At 48.1% G+C, this 12,235-nt stretch overlaps 1 protein-coding gene across 1 annotated transcript in view; it reads left to right on the top strand.

Moving 5' to 3' along the window:
* The window catches only part of Stk32b (serine/threonine kinase 32B), a 237,976-nt gene that overhangs the window by 208,573 nt on the left and 17,168 nt on the right, over positions 1-12,235 (top strand). Inside the window, exon 7 of the mRNA XM_013353283.2 lies at positions 7,456-7,559. Within this exon, the coding sequence (XP_013208737.2) occupies positions 7,456-7,559 (104 nt within the window). The remainder of the gene's footprint in view (positions 1-7,455; positions 7,560-12,235) is intronic.

Raw genomic sequence — 12,235 nt, 5'->3', positions numbered from 1 at the left:
TGGTCCTCTTCTTGAGAGCCGTGAAGTCTATAGAGAAGAGCTAGTAAGTGAATGTGACTCCACTTTTATCTGGACAAACCACAGGCCTCTCCCTGGTATCCACTCATGACCTTGGCTGAGGCTTTCTCACCCTCTTCCTTCAGCCCTGTCTTCCTCCAGGGGCACACTTAGGGCCAGTAGTAGTCAAATCTCTTTGTCTGCCACAATGTACCTTCCTTCTGACCATGAGTTAGTGGGGTTCAAGGAAACTTGGGCTTGGGTAACTTAATCATTAATCTTCATTGTTAAGCTAACTGAGTTTAGAATCACTGTGGAAATATACCTCTTGGTGTCTTTGGGGGTGTTTCCAGAAAGGTTTAGCTGAGGAGGTAAGACCACTGTAAATGATGGTGACATCATTCCAAAGAAATAGGGAAGTTGAATACCAGCATTTATCTCTTCTTCCTGACTGTGGATGCAATGTGATAGCTATTGCACAGGCCTGCCACCAGCCTTCCCTGCAGCGATGGACTGTGCCCTCAAACTGTGAGCCAGAACAAACCCTTCCTTCTTAAGCGGCTTTTGTTAGGCTTTTTGTCAAAGCAATTAGAAGGGTAACTAACACAAATAAAGGTGTCCAGCTTTTCCCAGTTAGCCTCTCTCCTAGTTTTGTTTGTTGTGTTAAATACCCAGGCAAAAGCAACTTTAAGGAAAATGGAATTGTCTCACAATTCCAAATTATAGTACATCATTACAGGCAAGCCAAGATAGAAACTTGAAGCAGCTAGTCACACCCACACTCAAGAGCAGAGAGAATGAGCATGCGCATGCTTGTCAGTGTGCCTCACCTCTCTACTTTATGCAATCCAGGATCCCATACCTAGGGAATGGTGCCACCCACAGTGGGCAGGTCTTCTCACCTCTATCCATGATGTCAAGACTATCAGATCCCCATAGTCTCCCTACTCTAGAAAACATTTCACAGAGACCCTCTTCCCAGGTGATTTTTAGATTCTGTCAAGCTATTAAAATTTATCATCATGGGTGAGATGTGACATGCCAGTTTTGGTGCTACAACAGTGCAGAACTATTTAAGGTATTTGTGAAAACTCTCATGGAAAAGAGAGGTATTGGTGGGGTGGAGGAATGGAATGGTGGAGCCCTAAGTAACTTCACTGAGAAGTTGTCCTTCAACCTGATCCTGAAAGATGTGTCAGCATTGTTCAGCAGGAGGCACACAGAGCACTGCAAGGGGGATGGAGCTATACTCGCCAGGCCAGGATCCTTAGGCAGGAAGTTGATTGACAGAAAGCATCTAATAGAACAGAATAAGCAAGGAAAAACTTAGTGAGGCAAGCACAGATCACACAGTGTCTGCGTCCCATGGTACAATTTAGGGCTCTGTAGCAAGTTCACCAGAAGATGCCAGACAGCGTCATTTGTCTCAGACAAGAGATCCCAGAACCCTTTAAGTAGCAGTTTGCAGGATGAGCATCCCTAATCTAGAAAGCTAAAACCTCAATTCAAAATGATTTAAGTGATGACATAATACCACGAACGAAAACTTCTATGTCTGACCCTATGTGACAGGCCACAGTGAAAAGGCCAGTGCCATAGAACTTTGTAAAATTACTTCCATGCTATGTGCATCAGGCTATAGGAAATATGAATTAATTTCATTTTGAGACCTGCACCTACCCTGGAGATGCTTCACTACAGATGTGCAAACATCCTGAAGTCTGAAGCCAAAGCACATCTGATCCCGGACATTTGAATGCAGGGTATTTGATCCATATGTAAATGAATGTCTCTGTAGGAGATGCTGTTTAGTAGTCTGTGCCCTGCTTCACGCATTAACTGTTAAATGTGTTGATGTGTCTCTGCTCTTCCCATTTGAACTACCGCAAGCCAGGCGGCTGGAGAGCTGGCTCGGCAAGAGCACATCCTGCTCTTCCAGCGGATCCACGTTTACCTTTTATCCACTCTACTGGAAGAATCTGACACATTAAACATGAAGTGCTTTTCCAGCACCGTTCATGATTCATTTCTGCCTCTGATCCGAGCTTCTCTATTTCTTCCTTAGCCAATTAGCCTTTCCCTCCCCTTCCTCCTCCCACACAGCCTGTGAAATCCTAATGGTCTACAGCTGAGAAATGTCTTACACTTTAACAGAAGCAGTTTCCTGTAGCTATGAATGCTACCCACAACTCCATAAAAACCCAATAACCTGTGGCGGTAGTACCATTTTATTGCATATTAATACATAAGTGAGTGACACCTGGGTTCATTGGCCAGCTAGGAGCCGAACAAAATTAAATGACCCTTGAAGATTCCGGGGAGTGCCCAGGCCCACTGCTTTTCTCTGCTTTCCACAGTTATTGGCTGACTTTAATGCAAAGAACTATGACCAAGTACTTGAGTTATCTTGAGACCATCTGTAGTATGTTGCCTGGGTGAGCTGGGTTCCCATTCATTGCTCACGCAAAGACAGTCTGTGGTCTTTAAAGACAGCTCACATTTATTGGGAACCTGCTTTTGTGCCAGCCCTGAAAGGAAGCGTGTCCCATGTTATTTCATTGTGGTGTGGGGACCGTCATTAATCCATGGAGCCTGAGACTTACTCAGAGGCTACATGTTTGACCGATGACCACCAGACAGTGAAAATAGACACTGAGGTCCAAAGCCAGGTTCCATGACTTGGTTCCTTTGCCACTGTGAGACACCGAGCACTCATCTTCATGGTGCTTGGGGGACCTGAGACGGATTTAGTCATCCTCCTACATTAGCTAGTTCAGGGACAGTGAGGAAGGTGGACACAGATTCTGTGTGTCCGTTTGCCGGGATCACTGTGGGAACTGGGTGAGGCTCAGGAAAGAATTCAGAGCACGGATTGACTTACTGGGCTTCTAAACACAGGAAGAAGGGGACTGTAGAGTACAAAGGACTTGATTATTATTCTTCGGGGGAAGAAAAAGTTAGCCTGGGTCTTTAAGTATGAATGAGAACTAGTAAGGATGACACATGGGGTAAGATTAGCAGACAGGAATTCAGGGTTGTGTGTCTGGCAGGTGCAAGGCCCTGGGTGCAATCTCCAGCAAGATAAAACTGCAAAGAATATAAAGCAACCAATAGGTAGACAGATGTCTCAAAGCAGGCCCCAGTGTATCCTCTGATGCAACAGCTCCAATGAGGACAGTGGCTATAAAGGGGGCTGAGGGTGACTGGGGCCTGTTTTAAGGGTGTTTTGTGCTAAGGATTCTAAAATGTATCGCACAGTAAGTAGACAATTTTGTAACAATTTAAAGCAGGTGATTTGAACATGAGTGCTAGCACAAGGACATTACCGGAGAACGTTTATTGAGCACTTACTGTATACTCAGTGACCATCATAAATCCACTCTCTTTCTCAGTAATGTTACCTAGAAGACACTGTTATCCCTTTTGACAGGCGAGGAAGTGAAATCACAAAGTTGAGATTTAGTAATTCACTCACGGCTATGGTGTCCTGAATTGTGGGGAGCGAGCTGAGTGACTGCTTTGTTTGTATGAGCTCTCTGTTCACTTATGTACCTAGAAAGATTTCTCTGGGCACATGAAGGTAAAGCTAAGGGGACAGAGATGATAAAATACCAACACAGAAATTAGAGAGGCCAAAGAAGAAAGTTCTAGAAGGGAAAAGTGAAGAGACTTGGGGCTGAAAGAAGGGGTCAAGTCTACCGTGGCGCCAGGTTCCCGACTGTGCAGGTGAACAAACCATTGGCCTCAGCTGCAATCCAAGAGAAGGGCCAGTGTGGAAGGGAAGAGTCTGGCTGGGCAGGCTGATGTGAAGGACTGGGAGACCCATGGTGGAGGTGCGTAGGGGTGGGGCTTCCAGAGTCTGAGATGCCAAGCTGGAGACACTTCCATGGCAAGCTGTGAGGGGGAGGCCTTTTCTGGTCCCAGGTGGACCAGATGACACTGAACTCCCAGACCTTGGCTTCTCCGTGGAACATTTAGGAGAGAATAGAAACAGTCTCGGATGTTCCCTCCTGGCTGAAAGGCAGTGACTCTGTGTTCACAGTCCGGAAGGGCATAATTACCTGAAGCGACAGACTCGGGCACTGTCAGCTGGCAGGCTACATGCTAAATAGCTTTTCACACTCCAGTGCACACCAAAACCTTCAGCAGCATCCATGGCGCTGAACAGCAAGAGAGGGAGGGGAATGTGGGAGGTGACTGTAGTGTCCATATTTTTAGCGAAATGAGGAAGTGAACTCAGGGTGGTCAGCCTGGGTGGCACATCCTACCAGGTGTATATTTGCATTTCTGGGGGGAAAAAAGACAACTTCTTTCGCCAGACTCCATGTGTACTTGTTTTTCTGGAAGGCCGATTGTGTGATGGCCTGATGCCCTTTGGCATGGAAACTCATTTCATTTAAAAACCTGCCTTGGAAGGAACGTGGCTGCCAGTCGAGGCGGTTAGTGGATGGTGAGGCTGATCTTGCTATGTAACTGGAACATGCTGGAGGTGGGGGCAGCCGAAGGTTCCACGGTGTCCAAGTCTCTTCCATGTATTCATAGTGGACTCACAGGAGTCCGCAGAGTAGACAGTAGGCACCCAGCATCGTGATGGGTCCACGGGGGTCAAGGAAAAGCAAACAGCACTTCTGATAATGTGACCAAAGCCCGAAGTTTCTTGTGTATTCCCCAACACATAAGCTTCCATATTGCAATAGCAGCCTATACAGCATGGGGACATTGACAAGTGTTTATTAATGTGCATGTTAGCGGTAGGACCACATGTTTTTGTTTTAGGTTATACAGAAGCCCTCATTTACTCAAATGTAACATTAGTGGATCTAGAAAATCTTGGTTTTGGGGCTAAGAGAGTAAAGACACTTGCCACCAAGTCTGACAGTCAGAGTTCAGACCCCTGCATGCACAAGTAGGAGGAGAAAGCTGATTCCCCCAAGCTGTTCTCTGAACTCCACATATTTACTCTGGCACCATGGTGCACACATATACTAAGTAAATAAATAAATGAATAGATGTAATTTTAAAATTTCAAAACCAAGTCTTGCTTTGGGGTTCAAGTTCACTTAGCAGATTTAATATAGTGATTTGGAGATATTTAGGAATATAAAAATATACACAGTATGATGATGCATGGGTATGCGAGCTTGAGTTTTACATTACGTGTTTTTTTTTTTTTTTTCGAGACAGGGTTTCTCTGTGGTTTTGGAGCCTGTCCTGGAACTAGCTCTTGTAGACCAGGCTGGTCTCGAACTCACAGAGATCTGCCTGCCTCTGCCTCCCAAGTGCTGGGATTAAAGGCGTGCGCCACCACCGCCCGGTATACATTATATGTTTTTATTAGTAAGGGGAAACTTGCTCACACGCTTCAGCCAGGACATGTGAATCAACTTTGTGCAATGTATTCATACTATGTAAACTATCTTCCCACCAGTTGCTTAGACATCTAAGTTACTGGTAGACTACCACCACATGGTAGTGCTTGTGTTGAGGCAGCCCTGATATGTGACCCTCTTCTTCCTCCATCTCCCATTACGTCATTGTGTGTCTCACACCATCGAAAGGAATAGAGGAGGTGCAGTAAGATATGTTCAGAGAGAGAGACACATTCACATAATTCTCAGAACAATGCATCATTGTGGTCTATTTTATCACGAGCTACCGCTGTTAGTCTCTTACTGGACCTGATTTATCAATGGGACCTTATCCTCATAGGTAGCTATGGAGGTGGGGGACAAATAGCATGCATCGGTAGTATTAAGGCCTCCACTGACTTCTGCACAGCCTGGAATCTGCACCAGCAGATTGCGGAATTGGAGCCACATCTAGTATGGCTCCCTGCACCAGTACCCTGTAGCGCCCTAAGAAATAAAAACAAAATAGTACCAGGATCCTGTGGAGATACTGCCAATTCATGCAATTGAACTGGGTTCCTTTGAAATTGCTGGAGCACACTGGCATTCAAAAGGCTCTGGGAAGCCAAGCAGGAATGAATGCAGCTGGACCTCATGATTCCAAGACAGGTCTTTTCTCCCTGGGCATTGGCTAGCCTTCCTGGAGTTGGCAGCTCCATAGGCGACCATGTATGCAGCAGTTGGCATGGCAGTAAGATGTTTGGTACCAGCACATTGCTGTGGTCTGTCTGTATCATAGGGCAGAAAGTGGGAAGCACTTGGCTTTAAGGACAGATAGAAGCAGGAGGCTCTGGGGATGGAGCTGGGTGCAGGAGGCAGGAGGCAATGCATGAGCAAAGATGAGGAATGAGCCAACCACTGAGCTGCCTCTTCCTCCCAGGAGCTGTATTTAAGCTGGACCAGAGCTATGGAGACAAGTGAGACCTAGCTGTGTAGTTTATGTACTTTACATAGTGTGTAAAGTACCCATCATAGAGAGAAAGATGCGGGGAGAGCCAGAGCCCTGATCCCCAGGCAACTCAGTCCCTCCTGGCAGTCAGTCTCCAGTATGGAGTGTATATATGGGGGCGGGGGGTTGGATTCAAGAACCTGAGACCCATTTGGTCCCAGCTCTGACAAGCTAAACGGCTATCCTGGCAAGTCCCTTACCATATTGTGGTTTCTTGTGACTGTAGAACAAATTTTCATGAGCCTGAGTTAAAGGCACAGAGAAACTGTGCCTTGACGTTCCAGATCTGGAATTGAGATAGCAAGGTGTGGCAGAGCCATGCTTGTTTGGAAGGCTCTGGGGAGGATCCCTCCACCTTCCGCAGACCCAGGTAGCTCCAGGTGTCCTTGGGCTTGTGATGCCTCGCTCGCTGCTCTGGCTCCATCTTCACAGGGTCATCCTATCGTACGGAGCATCCAGCTACCCTGCCCTGATCCAGAGTCTCTTCACTGTCCCGATTGCTACGTGAGGTCCTGACAGCTGCAGTTGTATGTGTTGCTCCCCACAACAGATGGGGAACTCAAATTCATACACCATCAAATTAGCCATGCTGACCGTGACATCCTGGAGTGGGTAGCATCTCCACACCGCTCTGCAACTTTCTCTTCTATCCCACTTCAAAAATATTTCCTTTGCCAGGAACATAAACCCATATGCCTTCAGCAGCTGCCACCTCCCATCTTTGCCACCAGAAGTCCACTCTGTCTGCTCTCTTTCTGACTCCCTGCCTAGACTGTTCTTGAGTTTGATTGCAGGCTCAGCATTCTCCTACCTGGCTACCTGGTCCATATTGATACAGAGGCAGAACAGCAATCTTCTCAACCCGTGTGCTTAGCTCTTACTTTCCACTGTAGGTGTGAGCTATGCTACCATCTCCCAACATGACTTATGCCCATACACATCCCTGGCCCTTACCATGGGGACATACACTCAGCCCTTTTCTGCTCTGCTCCCAAGCCTGCTGTGACTCCCCAGAGCCAGCTGCTGGTAACAGTGGAGGAAGTACCAGCCATACAACTAAGGAGGTGTATGACTGATATTCTCTCTGTCTTGTCATTACAGCCCCAGAAGTCTTCCAGGTGTATGTGGATGGAGGGCCCGGGTATTCATATCCCGTGGACTGGTGGTCCCTGGGTGTCACGGCCTATGAGCTGCTACGAGGCTGGGTAAGTCTTGTGGAATAGGAGGTGGGGAGGAGGCATTAATCTGCAAGGTGAGACACCAGGAAGAGGTGCTGGACCAGGAGCCTAGCCACCCCTGAGGGAGCTCTTGCCCAGCCCCTCATTCTTCTGATAGGGAAAGAGATCTTTCTGCTCCCACTCTCTCAGAAAAGGAACTCACAGGAGATCTGAGGAGGAACGGACCAGGATGAAGCACCTTAGTCTCCCTCCTACTTTCAAACTTCCTCTCCAGAGCTCACAGTTGCATTGGAGCCCGATGTCCACACTTGACTGGGTGTTTTCTCTGTTGTTTCTGTTTTATCGCCCCCCCCCCCCCCACACACACACCTTTTCCAAATACGTAACTCAGGAATCTCTAAGGACGATCTGGGACTATTGGTGCATGTTTTTACTTTTGACTCGTTTGCACTGAATTGCTGAAAATGATGACGCCGTTGAATAACCAAAAGCTCATACTTTTATTTAAGCTGAAACTCTTGTGACTAAACTGATTTTGGAGCGTGTTTTCTTTGCACAAGCATCACTGGGAAATTGCATCATCTCAACTCCTGGGCCCGCAGTCTCCTTAGCCAGGGAACAGAGATAACGTTCTGTGGAGCTGGTGTTAGCAGACATTTGCCCCTGGACTGTGGCACTCTCCCTGCTTAACTGTCTCTGGGGCTCCAGTGACCAGAAGGAAACTCATTAATCCCACTGTCTGCAAGTCTCACAGGGTTTGCATCCGTTTACATATGTGCATATTCATCATACTAAGAGGGCAGCCTCCAGGAAGGCAGGATCTTTTATTTATTAAGGAATTGTTTTCATTTATTTTACATCGCGACTGAAATTTCCCCTCCCTCCTCTCCTCCTATTCCCCTCCCACTTCCCTGGTCCCCCTCTCCCACCCCAGCAATCCACTCCTCTTCTGTTTCTCTTCAGAAAGGGGCAGGCCTCCCATAGGTATCAACAAAGAATGACACATCAAGTTGCTGTAGGACTAAGCTCCTTCCCCTGTATCAAGGCTGGGCAAGGCAACCCAGTATGAAAAATAGGTTCCCAAAAGCCAGCCCAACATAAGGGACAGTCTCTGCTCCCACTGCTAGGAGTTCCACAAGTAGACCAAGCTGCACAGTTGTCACACAGAAATAGAGGACCTAGGTCAGTCCCGGGGAGGCTCCCTAGCTGTCGGTGTAGAGTCTATGAGCCCAGGTTAGTTGTTTGTACAGATTACCTTATGATGACTTAAAGGCAAGATCTTACTTTCGTGTATGTGGGAGAATCCTTTCTGTAGGAAATGAATGAATAGGGAATGAATGAATGCTTCTTGAATGAATGAGTGACGAGAGCTGCCTGGAACTGACTCTAATTTAGCCAACTTTTTTTTTTTCTACTCTTGAACTCAGTTACTTCCCATAAATTCCTCAGAAACTTAATTACAGCACACGGCATTTTCAGAATGCAGGGAAAAATGAGAATGCATTTGCTTCCTTGGGCACCAAATGAAAGACTCAGCGTGATACAGGTTCACTTATGTCTGGCAGATGCTTTTCAGTTCTGCAGCCATCAGGGGACATGAGTGTTCCAAACCCCGGCTGAACCAGGGTGCTGCCATTTTATGCAATCCATCATGCAGGTGACCTTGGTGCCCAGTGGCCCTCTGCAGGAGGAAGCCTGCCAGCAGAAATGATGCTGGCTATTATTCCTCAAAGGGCCAGAACAGTTGCCAGTAGGAAAGAAAAAAGCAAGGATAAAAGAAAGCCTGCTCCTTCAAAATTAAGTTCCTCATTTCTCATTCTTGTGAGTTTTCTATTCAGAGACCACTTTCAGAGGAAGAGAGAGAGAGAGTCAGAGAGTCACAGGGCTAGTCCAGGCCTTTGGTACAGGGACGATGGGACAATGTAACAACCAGAAAGTGGACCTGTTAGGAGCTGGGTAACCTTTCTCCCAACTGTCTTTGCAAGGCAGAATTGTCCACCCAAGGGCCAGTGAGCTATAATGTGGCTTTCTTTCTCGTTTTTATACTAGAGAGCACTAACTTAGTTAAATGGATGTCCCAAAGGCCCCTCGCCTTCCTCACCTTACTTATAGACAGTGGACTCATCCTTCTTCCTGGCCATTTGTTCCCCAGTGGTGACAGAGTTCTAACAGAACTGAGGCTCGTTGCTTCCCAAAGACAAAAGAAAGCTGCAGTGGGTTTTCCCATGAGCTCGAGGATCTTACAGTCACCAGGAAAGACAGGTGGGGAGGGAGGATGCCACTAGCATGGCTTATTGGTCAATGTCTCAGAAATACTCTAGTTCTGACAAAAACAGCCTTCTCTCTCATGAAGAGCACCACGTAAGACGAACAGAGGGAACTGGTCACCCGTGCAAGCATGGAGAACTTAATTATAGTCTGGGAAAAAGTTGCAGGGGACATTGCTTCTCTTGGAGCCCAGAGCAGAGTCTCAGCTCTTATCCCTGGAAACCTGCCTTGGAAAAAAAACAAAACAAAACAAAAAGCACCAAGGCCAGCCCCATTCTGGTTGCTCTTTCCATAGAGCAAGGCTCTGTCAGCCTGGAGCTTTAGTGATGGGCCAGGCAGAGTGGAGTGTGAGGGAAGGGGGGGCATAAGGAGACTCTGCCCCCTGAGCCCATCCCCACAGAAGAGACTTAGTGATCTGCACTGCAGACGCTATCCCTCCTACCTGGATGACACCCTGAAAGATGCTCCTTTGGGAAACAGGGGGCTCCTTACCTGCAGAAAGAAGCCACTTCAAGGCTGGAACTAACAGGGTGTTTTTCTTCTCATTCGCTGGAGAGCTGCTTCCTTGCAACAAGAAGAGACTCTGAGAGGAACCTCACTGGCTCATGGGGGATCCCACTGGGGACTTTAAGCAGGGCTTCTGAGCAGGCAGAGTGCTCAGATCCTCTGTCAACCCCCATCAATCATACAATAGCAGTCGTAACTTCCCAGCAGGGATGTGGGGAGACCTAACAACCTAGGGATGTAAACTATCCAGCACAGCATGGTACCTGGAGGTCAGCACTGCCCAAGCCCCAGCTTCCTAACTTCCACAAGGCTCCCACCCAGAGTGGCCTGCTGTGACCTTCCCAGCTTAGCACCCTTCTCACAAGCTCTGAGGGCTGAGGCGGGGCCCAGCCTGGCTGCCATCTATTAGATGGATGATAAGGCTGCAGGTGTGGGAGCGTAAATGCTTCTCCACACTGTAATTCATGCTTAACTTGTCTGAGCCCCGGCTTCCTCATTTGTAAAGGAAGATAATGAATGCAGTCACTGGTGGCATAGGGGGAAAACATGACCAGAGCCCTGGTGGAGGGGGGCTGAGGGACAGAGTACAGACGCTAATGTCAGCAGATAGCAGGATGGAGACTCAGGAGCCTTGGTTGCAGCTTGAGCATTGAGGGTCCAGTTGGGAAGAGCAGTGGGGAGACCCCAAGTGACATCTAAGCTGGTTCCCCTGTGAAGTGCCGGCAATAGCTGGAGCAGGACAGAGAAGGGAGGCTGAGGCAGACTCAGCTGTGGCTGAACCCTGCCACCTGTCACAGCGTGGGCAGAGGACTTCCATCAAGGGCCATCCCTCTGATTTAGGCAGGGAAGTGACAAAGTGGTAGCTATATATGGACATGAGCTCGGGCATCATGTGCTTCCGGGTTCTGCTACAAGGGAGAGCCTAGTATAAGAGACTCGAACCCAGTGCTTTGGGGCAGAGAATGGTTATGAGGTGACCTGCAATGTGGTTCTACACACTGGCAGCCAGCAGAAGCCCCCACCATCCAGTTATGACACCCCAATAGCTCCTGGGGTCAAACTGCACTAGACTGGGAACCTTTGCCACAGTGATCAAGAGGACTGAGCGACACCTGCTCAGGAGACCACAATGCAAAGGAGCTTTCTATTGGTAGAGGGTGAGACCTGGAGACTCAGTCAGGACCGTGTAAGTAACAATATTGGGGTATAGAGAGGTCAAGTCAATAGAGGAAGAACTTCTGGAGCACCCGGTAGAGAGGCGCTCAAGTGCAGAACCAAGAACTGCTGCGTGCACCCTAGTGCAGGGCTCCACCTAAAGTGGGGTGCAGTTGCTGACTTGTCTCAGCAAAGCAGACAGACCACAGTGCCTGCAGCTGGGAGCCCAGGAGGTAATCCTGCTTTCCCAGGGCACATCCTGGGCTGGTTCTGCCTTTCTCGTCATTTCCCAGATGGACGCTCGCTGGAAGTCATCTACCAGTTCCAGAGGGGGAACACTCTCAGGCTTCAGAGTTTCAGGTTGCCCAAAGGACAGTTATTCCGAGTGAAGGGGTTAGAGGGCATGCGTGGGATCCGATGGTCAACCAGCCCTACTCCAGCAGATGAAACAACAGGCTACACCAATTCTCTCCCTCTTTACATCTCCTATTTCATGGCAAATTGCCTTTTTTAAAAAAATGAGTTTCCTAGAATAAAGACATACCTGTACTCCGGCATAAGCAGCCCAGTCTCCTGCTGCTGGAAACCACTTTTGCCAGCAGGCCTCGCAAATCACTGTACCCTCCAAGACAGCTGCCTCTGAGTCAGGGCATCCGAAGAACAGTGAGAACAAAGCTGTAGTGGAAGATGCAACATTTCCTGTTTAACTCAGAGGAAGGACTGTGTCTCCATGCCTGCCCAAACTGAGGCGGGCTGAACCTGGAGCCTGCGTG

This window comes from Microtus ochrogaster, unplaced genomic scaffold (genome assembly GCF_000317375.1).
Source record: "Microtus ochrogaster isolate Prairie Vole_2 unplaced genomic scaffold, MicOch1.0 UNK5, whole genome shotgun sequence".
Lineage (NCBI taxonomy): Eukaryota > Metazoa > Chordata > Mammalia > Rodentia > Cricetidae > Microtus > Microtus ochrogaster.
Note: the sequence above shows the minus strand (reverse complement) of the source record. Positions and strands in the feature narration are given on the sequence as shown.